Source organism: Pan troglodytes, chromosome 8 (assembly GCF_028858775.2).
Source record: "Pan troglodytes isolate AG18354 chromosome 8, NHGRI_mPanTro3-v2.0_pri, whole genome shotgun sequence".
Classification (NCBI taxonomy): Eukaryota; Metazoa; Chordata; class Mammalia; order Primates; family Hominidae; genus Pan; species Pan troglodytes.
The window spans coordinates 45,627,402-45,652,585 of record NC_072406.2 but is presented as its reverse complement, the minus strand read 5'-3'; the positions used below and the strand labels follow the sequence as shown (position 1 = coordinate 45,652,585).

The following is a 25,184-nucleotide window of genomic DNA, read 5'->3' as shown; positions in this document are numbered from 1 at the left end:
GTGACAAAATCATTTGTACATCGAACTCCAGCAATACACAATATAGCCATGTAATAAATAAACCTGCAAGTGTACCACTTGAACCTAAAATAAAAGTTGAAAAATAATAATGATGCTGATACAATTGAGTAATTGCGTTGTGGATTAGTCAGGATTCACACAGTAGAAGAAAGAATATATATATATGAAATGGAGAAAGACAAGAACAACCTCTGAGAAAATGAACTGGAATTTAAGGTGTCCAAGAGATTTGCCATGAATTCTAAATATGACTTTACAGGTATATATCCATGTTTATATGCACATGTATATGTATGCAGATGTGTGTATGAAGCTGTGTGTGTGTGTGTGTATATATATATATACATATATATATATATAAATACACTGAAGAATCCAACTTCAGGCCAACCCTGCTTTTGTGTGATCTTTCAGGTCCAATCATGGACAGTTACAAAGGCATTACCTGGCAATTATCATAGAGATTCCCAACACAAAAGAGACTTGAGGTAAGATTTGTGTACTGCAGGCATAGGAGGTAGTCGCAGTCTTGAATCAACTCCTCTGCCCTTGGCCAACCAGGCTCTTGGGCATATAACATTTTTAGTCTAATCGCCTTAAGTTGAAAACCTCTTTATAGGGGAAGGTGGGGGCTTGACTGTATTGTTCAGACAGTAGCTGTATTGTGACAAACAATGACTGTATTGTTCAGTCACTGCCTCTGGCCAGACCACCTATGGTGTGAAGTAGTGGGGTAGAGGAAATCCTTAAAGAAACTTTTCTCAGTTCTGACTCAGTATTCTGGACTTAACCAATCCTAGCCTTCCCCACCACTACCTCCCACAGACACAGGCCCAGTCAATTGGCCCACCACAAAATTCAGATGTTAACTGACAAATTACTAGGCTGAAATAGCAGCTACTTCCAGCACAGCAATTACTTACTAGCTGAGAGAGTGATGAAAAAAAATAGTAACTGAGGACTAATTCCTGGAAAATCTGAGCAAAGGCTTTCTTGAAGAGATCTTTTGTTACTGAAAACAGAATCTCAAAGGTGGAGACTGATGGGGCTCTCCATGAAAGCACTCAGGGACATGTAGTAACCAAGGGGTGCTCACTGACTAGCGTACACATCGTAATAGTTCCTATGACTAAAACAAGTGTTATCACTCAGCTTCTTCCAGTGAATCTTTAAATGAGTCAGAGAGCCTGGTGAAATTTACCCCAAATTCTCTCAGTTTTCAAAAGTGAACAAAAATATGGAGTAGATCAGGTCCTTATGTCCCCATTACCCAAGGACCTCTGCTCAGAAAAGTAATGAATTGGGAGATGGGAAAGAAGTGCATTTTTTAAGCATTTTGAATAGTGGTGTCGAGATGACTGTGATCTTGACAACCCCTGACGCCAAGATGACAGGCAAATAGATAATGCTGTCTGGTTTTGGGTCTGAGGCCAACATCAAGAGGACCTTTACCCAGATAAGAAAATATGTGTATCCCCAGGGTGGGGAACATCATATAGTGGGGCCTGTCACGGGGAGGGACAGCATTAGGAGAAATAGCTAATGTAAATGACGAGTTGATGGGAGCAGCAAACCAACATGGCACATGTACACCTATGTAACAAACTTGCATGTTGTGCACATGTACTCTAGAACTTAAAGTATAATAAATTAAAAAAAAAAGAACATATGTGTGTCCCTATGGGCCAACATAAACTTTCATTGGTATGGCCCCAACTAATGAAGGTCTTATGAATAAAGATATATTATCCATGTGCAACCCCACTGACTTATCCAAGGCCTCATGGAAGGCTTATTTCCTTATTATTCCTTAACTTATTGCTGCAGTTAGAACCATTTCAGCAGGGCACAGGAAGACTGCGAACCTGCCCAATGTCCTATACTTACCACCTCTGTCTCCCAAAATCTGTCTAGGAATAAAAAAGAAACAACTGCCTTCTTTGCTGAAGTTAATATAGAGAAAGTCTCCTTGAGATTATATCCCCATTCAATAACTCAGTACATCTAAGTGTAGGGCCTTGGATCAATAAAAGATTTTCAATTGATTTTGGCTGTTCAATCCAAACAACAGCTCTTTGGCCTTTGTCAATGGTATCTGACATTGTAAACATAATAGAAGCTATTGTCTTGAGTGTGAAAACTTACGTAACAATTCACACTGCACATGCCCCATTCAGTATCTATCTACATAGAGATGATTAGGATCAGTTTACCCTTGTATGGAATGGATAAAATTGACCACTAATATACTTAATTCCCTATCTGTCATCAATGCATAAACCATAACATAGAAAAGGTCTCACTACCAGAGGAAGGACTAGCCTTCTAATCCATTCATGACACCATCCCAAACATGAAACCCCCCAAATAGGACTGGATGCTCTGTTGATGCACAGGTGATAATTCTCTAAAGCATTATTACAAAGTACAAGTACCTAGTACCCAAGCGTAATTCCTGAGCATTATCTGTAAGGGGAATGTTGTCTTATTCCATGTGATAATACTGGCTCTGGCTCTCTCTGATCAAACAATTAAAAAGAAGATTAATGAGACTATTCGACTACTTACACTCTTGTATTGCCCATGTGGCAATCTTAATGCCATCCAACTATGGGGTTACAAGAAAGTTGTTTCCTTTAAATGTGCCACAATCAGAAGGATGGCCTGGAGGTCCTCCAACAAGCAACCCAAACAGCACTACCCCTGGGCCACTCTGATATCCATTTACTGTTTGAGTAAGAGGTCTTCTGTTTTCCAGTTGGAGGTTATGGCAGAAGGACACTGCCACAGGTCAGAGGAATCTACTGGGCTTTTGAACCTGTCATTTTCAGAAATACCTGAAAAGTATATACCCTTTAAGAGACAATTATTGGCCTTTTATTGGGCTTTGGTGAATACTGAGCACACAACCTATGCTTGTGAAATAGTCTCAAGACAAGAAATTCCAACCAAAAGTTATCAATACTTTTGTTTTCTAATTATCTTAGAGTATACATGCTTTAGGTCAAAGTTAAAAATTTCTATGAAACATATGCCCAAATACATATTCATGAATCAAAAAAAATTTCTGATAAGTTGAACTTAAAATAAATTAAAATAGGGGGATTGATGTAAGTAAGATCATGGAATAGGAGGCCCAGCCCTCATTCTTCCACAAAAATGAAGACTTAACAACCAGACAAGGATAAAATTACCTTTATGAGACTTCTGGAATTCAAATGAGAGGCTACAGCACAGCAGTGGAACACAGAAACAAGGCAAAAGTGCAATTAAAGGATAATAAGAACAGTTTCATCTCTACTCATGTCACACCTCCCCCAAGCTGTCACAGCACAGTGCCAAGAGAGATCTCCTGGGCTTTTCAGTTTTCCTGTGGGGAATAAAGTGATCATTGGACTTTTCCCAGCCTGTTATTATAACCTGAGAGGCCTACTTACATTGCACCACAATCAAAACACTCAGGGAATCAGCATGGCTAGATCACCTGAAGGTAGCTAAAAACCAAAAAAAAAAGGCAGGAAGAGGGGTGGTCAGAAGCTCTCAAGAAACAGTATGGATCCAATAGCTGACATACAAATCACAGCAGCAGGCTTGCCCACAAACCCTGAGAGCCAGCACTCCTGTGGACCCTGACAGCTGACCTGCCCATGAACCCTGCTAATGGACCCACACAAACTCTGGGTGGGCTGTCTAGTGAAGGGCCAAAGCTAGCATGTAAAGATGCTTCTTTACATGTACGTACATCAATGAAAATACAAGGATCATGAAGAATCAGGGCAATACAACCCCACTGGATGCTCTGTTGATGCACAGGTGATAACTCAAATAACAAAATACAGCTCAAATAAGAGATTCTTAAAAATGCAGATCTATGACCTCCCTGAAAAAGACATAAAAATAATGGCCTTAAACAAGCTCAGTGAACTAAAATAGAACACAAATAGACAACCAAATAAATTAGGGAAACAACACATGAACAAAAAATGAGAGGTTCAACAAAGACTTACCAACCATAAAAATGTAAACCAACAGAAAGTCTGGAACAGAGGAACACAATGGATAAACTGAAAAATTTCATAGATAGCCTCAAAAGCAGACTTTATCAAGCAGAAGAAAATAGCAAAGCAACAAACTCTAAGACCAGTCCTTTCAAATTTCTTATTATGAGAAACAAAAATAAAAATAATGAAAAAGAGTGAAGAAATCCTATAAGATGTATGGGATACCATCATGTGAACCAATATATGCATAAGGAAGTCCAAGAAGAAAGAGAGGGAAAATGGCAGAAGGCTTATTTAAAGAAATAATGAATACAGTTTTTTCAAATCTGAGGAGGAAAATGGACTTCCAGATACACGAAACACAAAGGATCCTAAATAGGTTGAATCTTAAGAAGTTTACACTGAGACACATTAAATTGTCAAAACTCAAAGAAAATTTTGAAAATGGAAAGAAAAAAATGACATCACATACAAGATAAACCCATAAAACTATCAATAAGCTTTTCAGCAGAAACCTTGCAGGCCAGAAGAGAATGAAATAATATATTCAAAGTACTGAATGAAATAAACGTCAACTAAGAATACTACACCCAGAAAAATTGTGCTTTAAAAGTTAAGCGTAGATACTTTTCCAGACAAACAAAAATTTAGGGAGTTAATCAACACTAGACTAGCCTTACAAGGAGTGATAAAGGGAATTCTTTTTTTTTTTTTTTAATTATACTTTAAGTTTTAGGGTACATGTGCACAATGTGCAGGTTAGTTACATATGTATACATGTGCCATGCTGGTGTGCCGCACCCATTAACTCATCATTTAGCATTAGGTATATCTCCTAATGCTATCCTTCCCCCCGCCCCCCATCCCACAACAGTCCCCAGAGTGTGATGTTCCCCTTCCTGTGTCCATGTGTTCTCATTGTTCAATTCCCACTTATGAGTGAGAACATGCGGTGTTTGGTTTTTTGTCCTTGCAATAGTTTACTGAGAATGATGATTTCCAGTTTCATCCATGTCCCTACAAAGGACATGAACTCATCATTTTTTACGGATGCATAGTATTCCATGGTGTATATGTGCCACATTTTCTTAATCCAGTCTATCATTGTTGGACATTTGGGTTGGTTCCAAGTCTTTGCTATTGTGAATAGTGCCACAATAAACATATGTGTGCATGTGTCTTTATAGCAGCATGATTTACAGACCTTTGGGTATATACCCAGTAATGGGATTGCTGGGTCAAATGGTATTTCTAGTTCCAGATCCCTGAGGAATCGCCACACTGACTTCCACAATGGTTGAACTAGTTTACAGTCCCACCAACAGTGTAAAAGTGTTCCTATTTCTCCACATCCTCTCCAGCACCTGTTGTTTCCTGACTTTTTAATGATTGCCATTCTAACTGGTGTGAGATGGTATCTCATTGTGGTTTTGATTTGCATTTCTCTGATGGCCAGTGATGGTCAGCATTTTTTCATGTGTTTTTTGGCTGCATAAATGTCTTCTTTTGAGAAGTGTCTGCTCATGTCCTTCGCCCACTTTTTGATGGGGTTCTTTGATTTTTTTCTTGTAAATTTGTTTGAGTTCATTGTAGATTCTGGATATTAGCCCTTTGTCAGATGAGTAGGTTGCGAAAATTTTCTCCCATTTTGTAGGTTGCCTGTTCACTCTGATGGTAGTTTCTTTTGCTGTGCAGAAGCTCTTTAGTTTAATTAGATCCCATTTGTCAATTTTGGCTTTTGTTGCCATTGCTTTTGGTGTTTTAGACATGAAGTCCGTGCCCATGCCTATGTCCTGAATGGTATTGCCTAGGTTTTCTTTTTTTTTTTTTTTTTTTGAGACGGAGTCTCGCTCTGTCGCCCAGGCTGGAGTGCAGTGGCGCGATCTCGGCTCACTGCAAGCTCCGCCTCCCGGATTCCCACCATTCTCCTGCCTCAGCCTCCCGAGTAGCTGGGACTACAGGCGCCCGCCACCACGCCCGGCTAATTTTTTGTATTTTTAGTAGAGACGGGGTTTCACCATGTTAGCCAGGATGGTCTCGATCTCCTGACCTCGTGATCCGCCCGCCTCGGCCTCCCAAAGTGCTGGGATTACAGGCGTGAGCCACCGCGCCCGGCCGCCTAGGTTTTCTTCTAGGGTTTTTATGGTTTTAGGTCTAATGTTTAAGTCTTTAATCCATCGTGAATTAATTTTTGTATAAGGTGTAAGGAAGGGATCCAGTTTCAGCTTTCTACATACGGCTAGCCAGTTTTCCCAGCACCATTTATTAAACAGGGAATCCTTTCCCCATTGCTTGTTTTTCTCAGGTTTGTCAAAGATCAGATAGTTGTAGATACGCGGCGTTATTTCTGAGGGCTCTGTTGTGTTCCATTGATCTATATCTCTGTTTTGGTACCAGTACCATGCTGTTTTGATTACTGTAGCCTTGTAGTATAGTTGGAAGTCAGGTAGCGTGATGCCTCCAGCTTTGTTCTTTTGGCTTCAGATTGACTTGGTGATGCGGGCTCTTTTTTGGTGCCATATGAACTTTAAAGTAGTTTTTTCCAATTCTGTGAAGAAAGTCATTGGTAGCTGGATGGGGATGGCATTGACTCTATAAATTACCTTGGGCAGTATGGCCATTTTCACGATATTGATTCTTCCTACCCATAAGCATGGAATGTTCTTCCATTTGTTTGTATCCTCTTTTATTTCCTTGAGCAGTGGTTTGTAGTTCTCCTTGAAGAGGTCCTTCACGTCCAATAAAGGGAATTCTTAAAGTTGAAATGAAAGGATGTTCAACAGTAACACGAAAGTATATGAAAGTATAAATATCACTAGCAAGTAAATATATTGATAATCAGAAAATAATGTAATACTGTAATAGTGGTACATGAATCATTTTAACTCTAGTATAAAAGTTAAAAGCAAAAGTATTATGGATAACTATAATCACAAAAATTGGTTAATGGATACAGAATATAAAGTAATTTTTGACATCAATAACCTAAAATGGGGGTGGAATAAAAATGTAAAATTTTTGTATACAATTGAAGTTAAGTTGTTAACAATTTAAAATAGATAACAATTTAAAATAGACCATTTTAACAGTATTTTACTCAAACCTCATGGTAATCGTAAAGAAAAACCTATATCAGACACAAAAAAGATGAAAAGGAAATAAAGTATATCATTATAAAAAGTAATCAAATCACAAAGGAAAGCAGAAAGAGAGGAAGATAGGGCACAGCTATAAAGCAGACAGAAAACAATATAACTGCAACAGTAAGTCTTTACCTAGCAATAATAGTTTTAAATATAAATAGGTTAAACTTACCATTCAAAAGATACAGAGAAGCTGAAAGGATGAGAAAAGCAAGATCCACTATATGCTATCTGCAAGAGACTTGCTTTAGAGTCAAGGACAAACTGAACTAAAAGTGAGGGGCTTAAACACTAAAAGGGAAGGAGAGGAAAAGATATCCCATGCAAATGGTATCAAAAAGAGAGCAGAAGTGGCTGTACTTAGATAACTAAGATGTCAAGAGACAAAAAAAGGTCACCGCACAAAAATAAAAGGGTCAATTCACCATTAAAATGGGCGACAGAGCAAGACTCCATCTCAAAAATATATATATGTATATAACAATGATAAATATACCTGTGTCCAACATCAGAGCACATAAATACATAAGAAAAGTAATAATAGGTATGAAGAGAGAGACTTCAATACTCCACTTTCAAAAATGGATAGATCATCCAAACAGAAAATCAATAAACAACAGATCAGAACAACACTGTAGACCAAATGGACCTAACAGTCATTTAAAGAACATTCCATCCAAAAGCAGCAGAATACACACAATTCTCCTACACACTGAGATATTTACAGGATAAATCACATACTATATTACAAAACAAGTCTTAAACATTTAAGAAAATTAAAACCATTACAAGATTATTTTCCAGTCACAATGGTATGAAACTAGAAATCAGTAATGAAAGAAAAATGGAAAAAAATCACAAATACATGAAAATTAAACAACAAATTTTGAACAACCACTGGATCAAGGAAGAAATCAAAAGGGAAATTAGAAACTATCTTGAGATTTTAAAAAATCCACAAAACTGAAATACACCAAAACTTACAGCAGGATGCAGCAAAAGCAGTACCATAAGGAAAGTTGATAATCACTATAAAAAATATTTCAAATGAACAACCTAACTTTACACTTCAAGGAAAAAGAAGAATAAGAAACTAAAGCCAAAGTTCACAGAAAAAAAAAATAAAATTAGAACAGAAATAAATAAAATAGGAAAGAATATAGAAAAAATTGATGAAGATGTGAGTTCGGTTTTTGAAAAGATAAACAAAATTGACACACTATTAGCTAGATTAATTTTTTCAAAGAGAAGACTCAAATAAATAAAACTAGATGAAACAGGAGACACTACAACTGATGCCATGGAAAGGAGAAAAGATCACAAATGACTATTATGAACAATTTATGGACCAACAAACTGGACACAAAGAAGAAATTGTTAAATTCCTAGAACCTACCAATAATCTACCAAGACTGAATCAAGAAAAAATGGAAAACTTGAAAAGGTCAATAGTAAATAATAAGACTGATTCATGGTTTTCACGTTCGGAGATTCTGGTTACTGGTTCAGTCTCACTATTTGTTATTGATTTTTTAATGTAGAAAACCCTAAACTACACACACACACACACACACACACACACACACACACGCACAATGGTTAGAATGAACAAATTCAGTAAAGGTACAGAATATAAAATTAACATACACAAATTGGTTTTGTTTTAATATACTAACAACGAACTATCCAAAAAGGAATTCAAAATCAATCCTACTTACAATCACATCGAAAAGGAAAAAATACTTAGCAATAAACTTATTCGAAAGGCAAAAGGCTTGTACACTGAAAACGATAAAATATTGCTGAAAGAAATTAAAATGGAAAGACATCTTTTGTTCAAAATGGAAAAATTAATATTGTTAAAATGCCCATACTACCCAAAGTGATGTACAATTCCTATCAAAATACCAATGGCACACTTTTACAGAAATTGAAATAACAATTCTAAAATTCATATGGAACCAAAAAACCCAAATAGTCAAAGCAATCTGAAGCAAGAAAAAAAAAAACTGGAGGCATCATACTTCCTGATTTTAAAACACATTACAAAGCTTATATTATAGTAAGTCCAAAATATGTACTGCCATAAAAGACATATACACCAATGTAACAGGGAGTCCAGAATTAATCCCTATGCACATATTGTGAACTGATCTTCTACAAGGGTGGTAAGAACACACAAAAGGGAAAGCATAGTCTCCTCAATAGCATTGGGGAAACAGAGTATCCACATGGAAAAGAATGAAATTAAACCCTTATCTTACACTATACACAAAAAATCAACCTTAGTAAAGTGGTTTAAAAAATAAATAAGGTAGGACAGCACCAAGATGGCAGAGGAGATAGCAACCTTCATCCCTCCTGCTATGAAACAAATATAGACACCTTTCACAAACTACAATAGCCCAGAGAGGTGTCATGGGCACATTAATGAATCTGTAGCAACACAGTGGAGCACAATGTCCAAGTAGAAAGGATCCCTGGTGAGGTCAGCATATCTTAGACACCAGGAGATCGCTAGGAGCAAAGAAGAAAGGTGGAGGCTATAGGCATCAGCCATGCTGCTGGAACCACCACGGTTCCCAACAGCCTGATCCACCCAGGACACTACCATTTCTTCCTACTGAGGTAACCAAGAGCCATCCCCACCAGGAAACCCCAGAAAGGGTGATGTGTCCGTATACTCCTCCTCCAAACAAGAACCAGCACTGTTAAGCCACTACTGGGAAAGAAGTCACCACCTCCTCTAACCCCATGTGTGCCCTGACCCAAAACATAGCCACTCTGCAAGTAACCACATTCCAGACCTGGGTTTTGTGTCTACATTGAACCCACCCACACCTCAGACATTGGGAATCGTTGTCACAGCAAGGTAATTTGCATTCCAAATCCCAGAGCCACACGTTCGCTGTGTGTGCCCATGCTCCAGACACTGGTTTAGCCACCATAGAGAGCTGGACTGTGCCCCAACTCCAGAGCAGCTCAAACTGTGTGGATATCAATATTCTCATTCTTAGCTGCCCAGCTATTTCACAGGAATCTGCACCTTGATTCGGTTACCAAGGTGGCAGCAGAGGTGCATGTGCCCTGGGCATAAGTGCTGTTACTGCCCTGGGTCCCAGAACCATGCTCCCTCCACACATTCCTGTGCTTCACATCTCAGTTCTGCAGCCACTCCATTGGCACCACTAATCAAATACTCATGCCACTACCAATGCAAGCAAGCTGACAAGTCAAACCCGGAACCAAGAGGGATTTTATCAGCAAAACTTCTTCACTGAGAGAAAAAGAAATCAGAAGAACTTTAATAGTCATTGCCACTGAAGACCCCAATAACCTTTGCCACAATTGCAAACATTCACAGCATTGGCTGCTGAGGATCCTCGAAATCGTTGTCATCACCAACCACAGTTCCCAGAGCTACACAAAGGTGACACAACTCTCAATCTCATGAGTGCCAGAACTGCAGCAGCCCACCCAGCAAGCGTCCTCACACCTCTGTAGGAGAAGGTCTTTCAACAGCTAAACTAGTCAGAAGAGGCTACAAGAGGTGACTGCTGCACCAGATTTGCAGACATCAACGTAAAGCAACAAGAAACATGAAAAACTAAAGATACGACACGACCAAAACACCACAATAATCTCCTGAAGATGATCCCAAAGAAATGCAGATATAAGAACTGCCTCATAAAAAATTCAAAACATTTTTTAGGAGGATCAGACAAGTTAGAAAAAATAGTTATGTGTGTCACTTAATGACAGGGATATGTCTTGAAACGTGTCATCAGGCAATTTTATCATTGCATAAACCTACATGGTATAGCCTACTACACACCTAAGTTATATGATATAGTCTACTGCTCCTATGCTATAAAGCTGTACAGTATGTTACTATACTAAATACTGTATTCAATTTGAATACAATGGTAAATATTTGTATATCTAAACAGAAAAATTAGAAAAACATAGTACAAATATGGTATAAAGGTTTTAAAACTGATATACCTGTAAAGAATACTTACCATCAAGGTAGCTTGTAGAACTAAGAGTTACTCTGAGTGAGTCAGTGAGTGAGTGGTGAATGTCAAGGCCTAGGACATTACTGTGCACTACTGTAGACTTAATAAACACTGTACACTTGGGTTACACTAAATTTTGAATGAATTTTCTTTATTCAATAATAAATTAACCTGAGTTTACTGTAACTTTTTATTTAATAAACTTTTAATGTTTTTTACTTTTTTACTCTTTTGTAATAACACAGCTTAAAACACAAACACACTGTACAATTGTACCATTTATAGAACTAAAAGCCCACATTAAATAAAAGATCCCAAATAAACAGCCTAATGTTACACCACAAGGAACTAAGGAAAATAGAACAAACTAAACCCAAAGTTTACAGAAGGAAGAAAATAATAAAGCTCATGGAAGAAATAAACAAAATAGATACTAGAAAAACAATATAAGGGAGAAAAAAACAATAGAAAAGATCAACAAAACTAAGAGTTGGTATTTTGAAATGATGAGTTCACATCCTTTGTAGGGACATGGATGAGACTGCAAATCATCATTCTCAGTAAACTATCCCAAGAACAAAAAACCAAACACCGCATATTCTCACTCATAGGTGGGAACTGAACAATGAGAACACATGGACACAGGAAGGGGAACATCACACTCTGGGGGCTGTTGTGGGGTGGGGGGAGGGGGGAGGGATAGCATTGGGAGATATACCTAATGCTAGATGACGAGTCAGTGGGTGCAGCGCACCAGCATGTCACATGTATACATATGTAACTAACCTGCACATTGTGCACATGTACCCTAAAACTTAAAGTATAATAATAATAAATTTTAAAAAAAGAAAAAAAAAAGAAAGTAAATAAAAGTATAGGAAATCAACAGGAAGCAACTTAGAATGGTTTTCCATAAAAAATAAAGAAATCATCTACCCTTAAAAAATCCTATAAATTGTTGACTGGGGAGTTCGGTAATGTTTGGATTGTATTCATTAAGACACAGCCTCGACAGACAAGGACTACTAAAACATATAATCAAATGAATTGCATTGTCTTCATTATAAAGAAAGAATATATTAACGAAAAAGGAATGATCCAGAGGAAAGACAGTAAAGGGTCTCTAAGAAGAAAGAACCCAGGACAACCCAGGAAACGACATGTCCTGACCCCAGAAATAAATATCCAATCCCTCTTACAAATGCGCCCCAAGTGAAGATGGATGTAATAGACATTTGATCATCCAATTCATTCTCCCTGGATTGACTCCATGCTCACCAAGCAAATGTCTGATTATAATTTGTCCTTTTATGTAATTTTACTGAGAAGAAAGAGAATTCACGTATAACAATACAAACATTCTACTGTCCCTGAAAGTTAAATATTTAAAATGAGGAGTTAATAAATTAGAATTCTGGACAACAACAAAAAAAAAAGAAAAAGAAAAGACAAAATCAATGAATCTTTAATGAAACTAACAAAGAGAAAAGACTCAAAACCAGGAATAAAAGAAGAACTGTCACAACTGATGTCACAGAGATACAAAAGATCATGAGAGACTACTATGAATAACTATATGGCACCAATTTCAATAACCCTGAAGAAATGAATAATTCCTAGACACATGCAACCTACCATGACTAAATCATGAAGAAGAGAAATATGAATAGACTAATAATGAGTAAGGTGATTAAATCACTAATATAAACTATTCTATTAAAGAAAAGCTAAGGCCTCATGGATACACTACTAAATTCTACCCAATGTTTTAAGAAGAATTAATGCTAATGCCCCTCAAATGTTTCAAAAAAATAGAAGAAGAGAGATCACTTCCAAACTCATTTTAGGAGGCCAGCATTACTGATACCAAAGCCAGACAAGGACACTACAAGAAAAGACAATTAAAGGCCAGTATCTCTGATGATCATGCAAAACCTCAACAAAATACTAACAAACTAAATTCAACAGCACATTCAAAGAAGAATTCACCATGATCAAGTGTGGTTTATCTCCTGGGTGCAAGGATGGTTCAACATAAAGCAATAAATGTGATACATCACATTAACAGAATGAAGGACAAAAACCACATGATAATCTCAATAGATGCAGAAAAAACATCCATTAAAATTCCAAATCATTTCAAAATAAAAATTTTAAACCAGTTAGGTATAGGAGGATTGTACCTCACCACAATAAAAGCCATATACAACAAACAAGCCACAGCTAACATTATACTTAATGGTAGTAAGTTGAGAGCGTTTCTTCTAAGATAAGAAACAAGGCAAGGATGCTTATTCTCACCACTTCTATTCTACAGAACACTGGCAGCCCCAGGCAAATAAATTATGAAAGAAAAAGAAACAGAAGGCATTCAAATTGGATGGGGGAAGTAAAATTATCTTGGTCAGATAACATAAACCAATATATAGAAAACTCTGATGAACATTGATGCAAAAATCCTCAATAAAATACTGGCAAACCGATTCCAGCAGCACATCAGAAAGCTTATCCACCATGATTAAGTGGGCTTCATCCCTGGGATGCAAGGCTGGTTCAACATACACAAATCAATAAACGTAATCCAGCATATAAACAGAACCAAAGACAAAAACCACATGATTATCTCAATAGATGCAGAAAAGGCCTTTGACAAAATTCAACAATGCTTCATGCTAAAAATTCTCAATAAATTAGGTATTGATGGGACGTATCTCAAAATAATAAGAACTATCTATGACAAATCCACAGCCAATATCATACTGAATGGGCAAAAACTGGAAGCATTCCCTTTGAAAACAGGCACAAGACAGGGATGCCCTCTATCACCACTCCTATCCAACGTAGTGTTGGAAGTTCTGGCCAGGGCAATCAGGCAGGAGAAAGAAATAAAGCGTATTCAATTAGGAAAAGAGGAAGTCAAATTGTCCCTCTTTGCAGATGACATGATTGTATATCTAGAAAACCCCATCGTCTCAGCCCAAAATCTCCTTAAGCTGACAGGCAACTTCAGCAAAGTCTCAGGATACAAAATCAATGTGCAAAAATCACAAGCATTCTTATACACCAATAACAGACAAACAGAGAGCCAAATCATGAGTGAACTCCCATTCACAATTGCTTCAAAGAGAATAAAACACCTGGGAATCCAACTTACAAGGGACGTGAAGGACCTCTTCAAGGAGAACTACAAACCACTACTCAATGAAATAAAAGAGGATACAAACAAATGGAAGAACATCCCATACTCATGGGTAGGAAGAATCAATATCATGAAAATGGCCATACTGCCCAAGGTAATTTATAGATTCAATGCCATCCCCATTAAGCTACCAATGACTTTCTTCACAGAATTGGAAAAAACTACTTTAAAGTCCATGTGGAACCAAAAAAGAGCCTGCATTACCAAGTCAATCCTAAGCCAAAAGAACAAAGCTGGAGGCATCACGCTACCTGACTTCCAACTATACTACAAGGCTACAGTAATCAAAACAGCATGGTACTGGTACCAAAACAGAGATAGGGACCAATGGGACAGAACAGAGCCCTCAGAAATAATACCACACATCTACAACCATCTGATGTTTGACAAACCTGAGAAAAACAAGAAATGGGGAAAGGATTCCCTATTTAATAAATGGTGCTGGGAAAACTGGCTAGCCATATGTAGAAAGCTGAATCTGGATCCCTTCCTTACACTTTATACAAAAATTAATTCACGATGGATTAAAGACTTAAATGTTAGACCTGAAACCATAAAAACCCTAGAAGAAAATCTAGGCAATACCATTCAGGACATAGGCATGGGCAAGGACTTCATGTCTAAAACACCAAAAGCAATGGCAACAAAAGCCAAAATTGACAAATGGGATCTAATTAAACTAAAGAGCTTCTTCACAGCAAAAGAAACCACCATCAGAGTGAACAGGCAACCTACAGAATGGGAGAAAATTTTTGCAATCTACTCATCTGACAAAGGGCTAATATCCAAAATCTACAAAGAACTTAAACAAATTTACAAGAAAAAATCAAACAACCCTATCAAAAAGTGGGCAAAGGATATGAACAGACACTTCTCAAAAGAAGACATTTATGCAGCCACATGACAAAATGCTCATAATCACTGACCATCAGAGAAATGCAAATCAAAACCACAATGAGATACCATCTCACACCAGTTAGAATGGCAATCATTAAAAAGTCAGGAAACAACAGGTGCTGGAGAGGATGTGGAGAAATAGGAACACTTTTACACTGTTGGTGGGACTGTAAACTAGTTCAACCATTGTGGAAGACAGTGTGGCGATTCTTCAAGGATCTAGAACTAGAAATACCATTTGACCCAGCCATCCCATTACTGGGTATATACCCAAAGGATTATAAATTATGCTGCTATAAAGACACATGCACATGTATGTTTATTGTGGCACTATTCACAATAGCAAAGACTTGGAACCAACCCAAATGTCCAACAATGATAGACTGAATTAAGAAAATGTGGCACATATACACCATGGAATACTATGCAGCCATAAAAAAGGATGAGTTCATGTCCTCTGTAGGACATGGATGAAGCTGGAAACCATCATTGTCAGCAAACTATCGCAAGGACAAAAAACCAAACACCACATGTTCTCACTCATAGGTGGGAATTGAACAATGAGAACACATGGACACAGGAAGGGGAACATCACACACTGGGGCCTGTCACGGGGTGCGGGGAGGGGGGACGGATAGCATTAGAAGATATACCTAATGTAAATGACAAGTTAATGGGTGCAGCACACCAACACGGCACATGTATATATATATATGTAACAAACCTGCACATTGTGTACATGTACCCTAGAAAGTAAAGTATAAAAAAAACAAAAGAAATACTAAGTCCAACCTTGCAGGAATATTGTGTATGTTAGAAAAATATTATGTTCTTCCTACTGCCGTACCTGGTATTTATTAGTAATTCAGTAAATGATAGCTATTTATATTATTATCTTTGTAATCTACCTTCTCTTCATCATCTTTAGGTCTCAGTGTAAATCAAAGGGAATAACATTGCTTATTCCAAAGGACTACCACAAGGACTAAATAACATGGGTGAAACTGCTTTGTCAACGAAAAAAAAAAAAAAGAAAAAGAAAACTCTAAAGACTCCACCAAAAAACTATTAGACCAAATGATTAAATTCATAAAATTTTCAGGGTAGAAAGTCAACACACAAACATTAGTAGTGTTCCTATACTCTAACAACGAACTGTCTGAAAAAGAAGTCAAAAAGTAATCTCATTTACAGTATCTACAAAAAATTAAATTCCTAGGAATAAATTTAAACAAGGAGGAAAAAAAGTTCTACAATGAAAACTATAAAACATTAGTAAAAGAAGTTTAAGAAAGCACAAATAAATAAAAAGATATCCCATGTTCCTGGATTGGAAGAATTAATATTGTTAAAATGCCCATCAGTTATGAATTTAATCCCTATCAAAATCCCAATAACATTTTTTGACAGAAATAGAAAAAATCCAAAAATTCATATGTAACCATAAAAGACCCTGAATAGCCAAAGCAATCTTGAGCAAGAAAAACAAAGCTGGAGGCATTGTACATCCTAATTTTAAAACATATTATTTAGCTACAGCAAACAAGACAGCATGGTACTGGTATAAAAACAGACATGTAGATCACTGGAATAAAATACACAATGGTGTTGAAAAACTAGATATCCACATGCAGAAGAATAAAATTATACCTTCATCTCACACTATATACAAAAATCAACTCAAATTGGATTAAGGACACATAAATTTAGGATCTGAAACTAGAATTGCTAGAAGAAAATATGGGAAACACTCAATTATGTTGATCTGGGCAAAGATTTTTTGAATATGACCCCAAAAGCAAGGTAATAAAAGCAAAAATAAGTAAATGGTATTAAACCAAACTAAAAAGCTCTGCACAGCAAAGCAAACAATCAACAGTAGAAGAAATAGCCTATTGCATGAGAGAAAGCATTTGCAAATCATAAATCTGATAAGCAGTTAAGATCCAATTTATAGAAGCAGCTCAAACAACTCAATAGTTAGAAAACAATCAACGCAAATAAAAGATGAGCATGGGATCTGAATAGACATTTCTCTAATGAAGACATGCAAATAGCCAACAGGTATATGAACAAGTGTTCAACATCACTAATCATCAGGGACATGCAAATTAAAACCACAATGAAATATCCCTTCCCACACACTAAAGTAACTATTATCAAAAAGATGGAAGAGAAGTGCTGGCAAAGATGTGAAGAGAAGGGAACACTAGTACACTGTTGGTGGGAATGTAAATTAGTAAAGCCATAATGGAAAACACTACAGGGATTCCTCAAAAAATTAAAAATAGAACTACAATATTATCCACAATTTCACTTCTGGATGTACCTCCAAAGGATATGAAATCAGTATATAAAAGAGATATTTGTACTCCCATGTTCACTGTAACATTACTCACAATAACCAAGATACGGAATCAAACTTAGTGTCCAGCCACAGATCAATAGATAACGAAAATCAGCCTTAAAAAAAGGAAATAAATTTTGCCTTTTGTGATAATATGATGAATGTGGAGAACATAATGTTAAATAAAGTAAGCCAGTTACTAAAAACAAATACTGCATTATCTTACCTATATGAGGAGTTTTAAAAAGTCAAGCTCATAGGAACAGAAAGTAAAATGTTGGTTATAAGAGGCTGATGGTGGGAGGACTGAAGCAATGTTGGTCAAAGGACACACATTTCAGCTGGAAATGAGAAACGTTTAAGAGATCTACTGCACTTCATGAGTACTGTTAATAATAACATATTGCAAAATTGCTAAGAGAAATTTTAAGTCTTCTCAACACAAAAAAATTACAAGGTAATATACATGTTAAATAGCTTGATTTTATTATTCCACAATTTATATTTAATTCCACAATTTATATATTAAAACACTATGTAGTACATGATGAATGTATATAATTTTTACTTGCCAATTAAAAATAAATCTTAAATTATTTTAAGGTTATCTACAATTATTACACTTACTATTGAGTTGATTATCTTGGAAAGATTTTTGTTTCTTTACTTCTACTTCCGTTTTTGACTTTGTGTCTTGTTCAAGCATAAGATTTTCTTCTGGTACATCATTATGAGCTACACAAATTAATAAATTTAGTGCAGTAAACATAAACTATAGTGAAATTTCTAGATTTCAGATTTATAACAAGTATACAGCCATATTGTCTCATTTTTATACATGTAAAATATAAGTAAATTACTATAATTCTAGATCTGACATGAAAATAGTGACAAGAACTTTAAAGGATCTGAGGTGAACTAGTCTCATTATTTTGATATTTCTTGGCATCAAATATTTATATTAGCCTCTACTTGTTCTTGATTATTTATAATTTAGATTAATATATATTCATAGGCAAAGCAATGAAAATTCATATGTACAAGTTTATTCATTACAGCATACTTTTAATTACAAAATACTCAAAATCACTTAAATGTACAAGCATATGAAATTGGTTAATAAAAAGGTATATATTATAATTTGTGGTATTATCAACTACAATATTTAATATGATACAAAGAGTTGTACAGGAAGCTCTAAAAGTAATAAAAAGATTGTTACAACCTGATTTAGAGGGATTTATAGAAGGTAATGTTAAGTGAGAAAAAACTGAAATAGAAGAAAGATATCAAGTATGCTATCCATTAGGAAATAAATGTAAAGAGATACTTACTTTTAGAAATTGAAACACAGGAAAGATAAACCAGAAAACAAAGTAGTTGGTGACCAAAATTTGCATAGACCCTACATGCAAAATTGCATCCAATGACCATTGTTAAATCTAAGCATGTTCCTAGCACTGAATGTCTATAATGCATGTTTTCATGTTTTATTCATTTTTCCATGTGTGATGAAAAAGTATGTAGAGTCCTCATGATCATATTGCACACCAATCAAAAGAGACCATGGAAGAGATGTGAATAGTTCACCTTTACCTTAAATGAGTTACTCTCATTACATTTAATTAGGGACAGTGGCACTTACGAGGTGTGTCACTGCAGACCTCCTTATTCAGAATGTCCTTCCATGGCCACTTTGCCCAAGAAGGATGAAGAAGTGGGTAGGGGGAAAGTGTTACATACATATGAGACCCTCTCTTTTCTTAGCTGGCTGCTATTCGACCTCTGACTAATTTGGTCCAATTGTGGTGAGTTCCCTGCCACCGAAAAACCTTTTTTGATCTCTCTTCCAGTCACCTCCAAAGTGCCCTGAAAGCTACCTGATAGTCTCTTACTTCAGCAATAAGGAGTAAGAACAACAGATGACAAATAAGATCATTTACCAAACTCAGACCTAGGTTCATTTGTGCTACTCTCATTGGTTATCTAGCTCAATTGAACTTGATGATGTGAAATAGTTAGCAGCACAATCCAGATCTTAACTGAAAAATTTCCATGCAAGACAAAAGAACCTACTGCCAAGACACCAATATTTCATTAGCAGTCAGAGTCATGTAAAAATGTAACTGGGCACTCACTCCTGGACCATCTGTTTAAGTCCCTTCTCAAAGACATCTATGGCTTTAGTTGCTCAACAATAAGGTCTCAAGGAAGAGATTGAGGGGCTCTCCATTAGATGCTTATGATCATTTAATAGTCATGGGGGCACAACACAGAGCCCCGCTACAGTCCAAATAGTGAGGACTCCTGTAGCTAATAAAAGCGCTATCCTGGATACCCAGAGTGGTGGAGCAAGATGGTCAAATAGAAGGTTACACCAATTATCCCTCTTGCATGAACAACAAATTTAAAACTATCTATACATGAAAAAGCACCTTAATAGGAACCAAAAATCTGCTGAACACTCACAGTATCTGGTTTTAACTTCATATTGTTGAAAGAGGCACTGAAGAGGGTAGAAAGGACAGTCTTGAATTGCTAATGCCATCCCTCCCCCATTGCTCAGCAGTGTCCGCCTGGTGCAGAGAGAAATTATTTGTGCTCTTTGAGAGAAACAGTGCAGTGATTGTGAGACTTTGCATTGAACTCAGTGCTACCCTGTCATGGCGGAAAGAAAAATCAAGCTAAACTCAGCTGATGCCCACCTATGGAGAGAGGCCAAAAGGGAACTGCATATCCCTGCTGTTGGAACTTGAGTTCTGGCAAGCCTCACCACCATTGGCTAAAAGTTCCCTGGAACTTAACTTCAAAGGCAATATAGGCCACAAGGACTGCAACTCCTAGGCAAGTCCTAGTGCTGAGCCGGATTCAGAGCCAGTGGACTTAGGGGGCATCTACTGAGACACCAGCCAGGACAGCTAAAGGAGTGCTGTGCCACCCCTAATCCAAACCCAGGCAGTGCAACTCACAGCTCCAAAAAAGACCTTCTTCTTGAGGAGAAGAGAGGGATGAATAAAAAGGATTTCATCTTGTATCTTGGATACCAGCTCAGCCACAGTAGGATAGGGCACTGGGCAGAATTTTGAGGCCTCCGTTCCAGGCCCTAGTTCCTGGATGACATTTCTAGACACATCCTGGGCCAAAAGGGAACTTGCCACCTTCAAGGGAAGAATTCAGTCCTGGCAAGATCTATCACCTGCTGACTAAAGAGCCCTTGGGCCCTGAATAATCAGCAGCAAGATCTAGGTAGTATGCTATAGGCATCAGGTGAGACTCTGAGATATGCTGGCTTCAGGTGAGACCCAGCACGTTTCCAACTGTGGTGGCTATGGTAAGAAACTCCCTCTGCTTAAGAAAAACAGAGGAAAAAGTAAAGGGGACTTTGTCTTGTACCTTAGGTACCCACTCAGGCACAAAGCAGTGAGCACCAAACAGGCACGTACATGTGCACATGTCTTCATAGGAGAATGATATCTATTCCTTTGGGCATATACCCAGTAATGGGATTGCTGGGCTAAATGCTATTTCTGTTTTTAGGTCTTTGATGAATCACCATACTGTCTTCCACAATGGTTGAACTAATTTACATTCCCACCAACTGTGTATAAGTGTTCCTTTTCCTTTGCAACTTTGCCAGCATCAGTTATTTTTGGGCTTTTTAGTAATAGCCACTCTGATTGGTGTGAGACGGCATCTCATGGTTTTCATTTGCATTTCTCTAATGATCAGTGATGTTAAGCTTTTTTTATATGATTGTTGGCCACATGTATGTCTTCTTTGGAAGTGTCCATTCATGTCTTTTGCCCACTTTTTAATGGGGTTGTTTGTTGTTGTTGCTGTTTATTTTTGGAAATGTGTTTTAGTTCCTTATAGATGCTGGATATTAGACCTTAAACATAACTTTCATATGGACCATGAAACAAAAAATGTGTAACTTGCTTTATTGTGATATTTGCTTTATTGTGGTGTTCTAGAACTGAACCTGCAGTATCTCCAAGGTATGACTTTGGTCATATTTTAGGCCACAAAATAAGTCTTAACAAATTTTAGAAGGCTGAAATCATATCAATTATCTTTTCTTACCACAATGGTATAAAACTAGAAATCAATCACAGGAAATTTTTCAGAAAATTCAAAATGTGGGAAAATTTAGTGGCACACTCCTGGATAACCAATGAGTCAATGAGAAAATAAAAAGGAAAATAAAAAATATCTCAAGATAAACTAAAATGGAAACACAACATAACAAAACATGAAATGATGCAAAAGCAGTCCTAACAGGGAGGTTTATAGCAATGAATGTCTACATTACGAAAAAAAGAAAGACCTCAAATCCAAAAATCTAGCAGTACATGTCATGGAACACTAAAAACAAAGAGCAAACTAAGTCCACAGTTAATAGGAGGAAGGAAATAATGAAGATCAGAGCAGAACTAAATGCAATAGAGACTAGAAAAACTCTAGAAATGGTCAACAAAACTAAGAGCTTATTCTTTGAAAGGATAAACAAAATTGGCAAAATTTTAGCTATACAAAAAAGAAAATTCAAATAAATACAATTATAAATGAGAGACGAGACATTACAACTGACCACAGAAATACAAAAAATTATGACTACTATGAACAATTATACACCAAAAATTGAATAATCTAGAACAAATGTATAAATTCATAGAAATATGTAACTTACCAAGACTGCAATATATGTCTTTACGGGCCTGGATTATTTCACTTAGCATAATATCCTCCAGGTTCATCAATGCTGTTGCAACTGACAGAACTTCTTTATTTAAGGCCACATAATATTTCGTTGTGTATATATACAGCACATTTTTATCTATTCATTTGTCAAAGGACACTGATATGGTTTGTGTGTGTCCCCACCCAAATCTCATATTGAACTGTAGTTTCCATAATCCCCATGTGTCATGGGAGGGACCCAGCAGGAGGTAATTGAATGATGAGGGCGCCAACCTCCATGCTATTCTCATGATAGTAAATGAGTTCTTACGAGATATGATGGTTTTATAAGAGGTTTTTCCCCCTTTGCTCAGCACTTCTCTCTCCTGCCACCTTGTGAAGGAGGATGTCTTTGCTTCTCCTTCCACCATAATTGTAAGTTTTCTGAGGCCATCCCAGCCATGTGGAACTGTGAGTAAATTAACTTTTCTATAAATTACCTAGTCTCAGGTATTTCTTCATAGCTGTTTGAGAATGAACTAATATAGTAAATTGGTACCACAGTAGTGAGGCACTGCCATAAAGATAACCAAAAATGTAGAAGCAACTTTGGAACTAGGTAACAGGCAGAGGTTGGAGCAGTTTGGAGGACTTAGAAGAGGGCAGGAAGATGTGGGAAAGTTTGGAACTTCCTGGAGACTTGTTAAATGGCTTTGGCCAAAATGCTGATAGTGATATGGACAATGAAGTCCAGGCTGAGGTGGTCTCAGATGGAGATGAAGAAGTTGTTCAGAACTGGAATAAAGGTGACTCTTGCAATACTTTAGCAAAGAGACCGGTAGCATTTTGCCCCTGCCCTACAGATCTGTGGAATTTTGAACTTGAGAGAGATGATTTACGGTATCTGGCAGAAGAAATTTCTAAGCAGCAAAGTGTTCAAGAGGAAGCAGAATATAAAAGTTTGAAAAATTTGCAGCCTGATGATGCAATACAAAAGAAAAACCCATTTTCTGGGGAGAAATTCAAGCCTGCTGCAGAAATTTCCATAAGTAACAAGGAGCCAATGTTAATCACCAAGACAATGGGGAAAATGTCTCCAAGTCATGTCAGAGACCTTCACAGCAGCCCCTCCCATCACAGGCCCAGAGGCCTAGGAGGAAAAAATGGTTTCCTGGATCAGGCCCAGGTTCCCCTGCTCTGTGCAGCCTCAGGACATGGTGCCCTACATCCCAGCTGCTTCAGCTCCAGCCATTCCTGAAATAAACCAATGTACAGCTCAGACCATTGCTTCAGAGGGTGCAAGCCCCAAGCCTTGGCAGCTTCCACATGGTTTTGAGCCTGCAGGTATAAAGAAGTCAAGAATTGAGATTTGGGAACTTCTGCCTAGATTTCAGAGGATGTATGGAAATGTCTGGATGTCCAGGCAGAAGTTTGCTGCAGGTGGGGAGCATTCACGGAGAACCTCTGCTAGGGCAGTGTAGAAGGGAAATGTGGGGTTGGAGCCCCCACACAGAGTCCCCATTGGGGCACTGCCTAGTAGAGCTGTGAGAAGAGGGCCACTGTCCTCCAGACCCCAGAATGGAAGATCCATTGACAGCTTGCATCATGTGCCTGGAAAAGCTGCAGACATTCAAGGCCAGCTGTGAAGGCACCTGGGAATGGGGCTGTACCCCACAAAGCCACAAGGGTGGAGCTGCCTAAGGCCATGGAAGCCCACCTCTTGCACCAGTGTGCCCTGGATGTGAGACATGAAGTCAAAGGAGATCATTTTGGAACTTTAAAATTTAATGACTGCCCTATTGGATTTTGAACTTGCATGGGGCATGTAGCCTCTTTGTTTTGGCCAATTTCTCCTATTTGGAATGGGTGTATTTACCCAGTGCATGTTCCCCCATTGTATCTGGAAAGTAAGCCTTTGATTTTACAGGCTGATAGGCAGAAGGGACTTGCCTTGTCTCACAAGTACTTAGACTTTTGAGTTAATGCTGGAATAAGTTAAGACTTTGGGGGACTGTTGGAAGGGCATGATTGTGTTTTGAAATGTGAGGACATGAGATTTGGGAGGGGCCGGGTGGAATGATATGGTTTGGCTCTCCGCATCCAAATCTCATCTTGAATTGTAGCTCCTATAATCCCCACATGACATGGGAGGGACCCAGTGGGAGGTGACTGAATCATGGGGGCAGTTACCCCCATGCTATTCTCATGATTATGAGTTATCACAAGATCTGATGGTTTTCTGAGGGGCTTTCCCCCTTTGATTGGCACTTCTCTCTCCTGCTGCCTTGTGAAGAAGGATGTGTTTGCTTCCCCTTCTGCCATGATTGTAAGTTTCCTGAGGCCTCCCCAGCCATGCAGAACTGTGAGTCAATTACATCTCTTTTCTTTATAAATTACCCAGTCTCAGGTATTTCTTAATAGCAGCATAAGAATGGACTAACACAGACACTTAAGTTGATTCCACATCTTGTCTACTGTGAATAACACTGCAATAAACATAGGATTGCTGATATCTCTTTGACATACTAATTTAATTTCTTTTGACTGTATGCCCAGAAATGGAACTGCTGGATCTGATGGTAATTCTATTTTTAATGTTTTGAGGAACTGCCATAATAAATATAAAACAATAAAACTACTACAAGAAAACGTAGGGAAAAATCTCCCTGACATTGGTCTTAACAATGATTTTTTTAATACAACCCCAAAAGCAAAAATAGAATAATAAGATTGTATCAAACTAAACAGTTCCTGCACAGAAAACAAAACTATCAACAGTATGAAGAGACAACCTACAGAATGGGAAAAGATGTTTGCAAACTATAGATCTGATAAGGAGTTAATAGTCAAAATACGTAAGGAATGCAATCAATTCAA

At 37.5% G+C, this 25,184-nt stretch overlaps 1 protein-coding gene across 31 annotated transcripts in view; it reads right to left on the bottom strand.

Annotated features, from left to right (window-relative positions):
* CCDC7 (coiled-coil domain containing 7) overlaps positions 1 to 25,184 on the bottom strand; it is a 411,675-nt gene that overhangs the window by 182,106 nt on the left and 204,385 nt on the right. For 24 of the 31 annotated variants that reach the window (XM_063781580.1, XM_063781581.1, XM_063781579.1 and 21 more), the window contains one exon: positions 18,255 to 18,362. The exons of the other annotated variants lie outside the window; for them this stretch is intronic. In XM_063781580.1, coding sequence (XP_063637650.1) covers positions 18,255 to 18,362 — 108 coding nt within the window. The remainder of the gene's footprint in view (positions 1 to 18,254; positions 18,363 to 25,184) is intronic. 31 annotated transcript variants of the gene reach the window in all.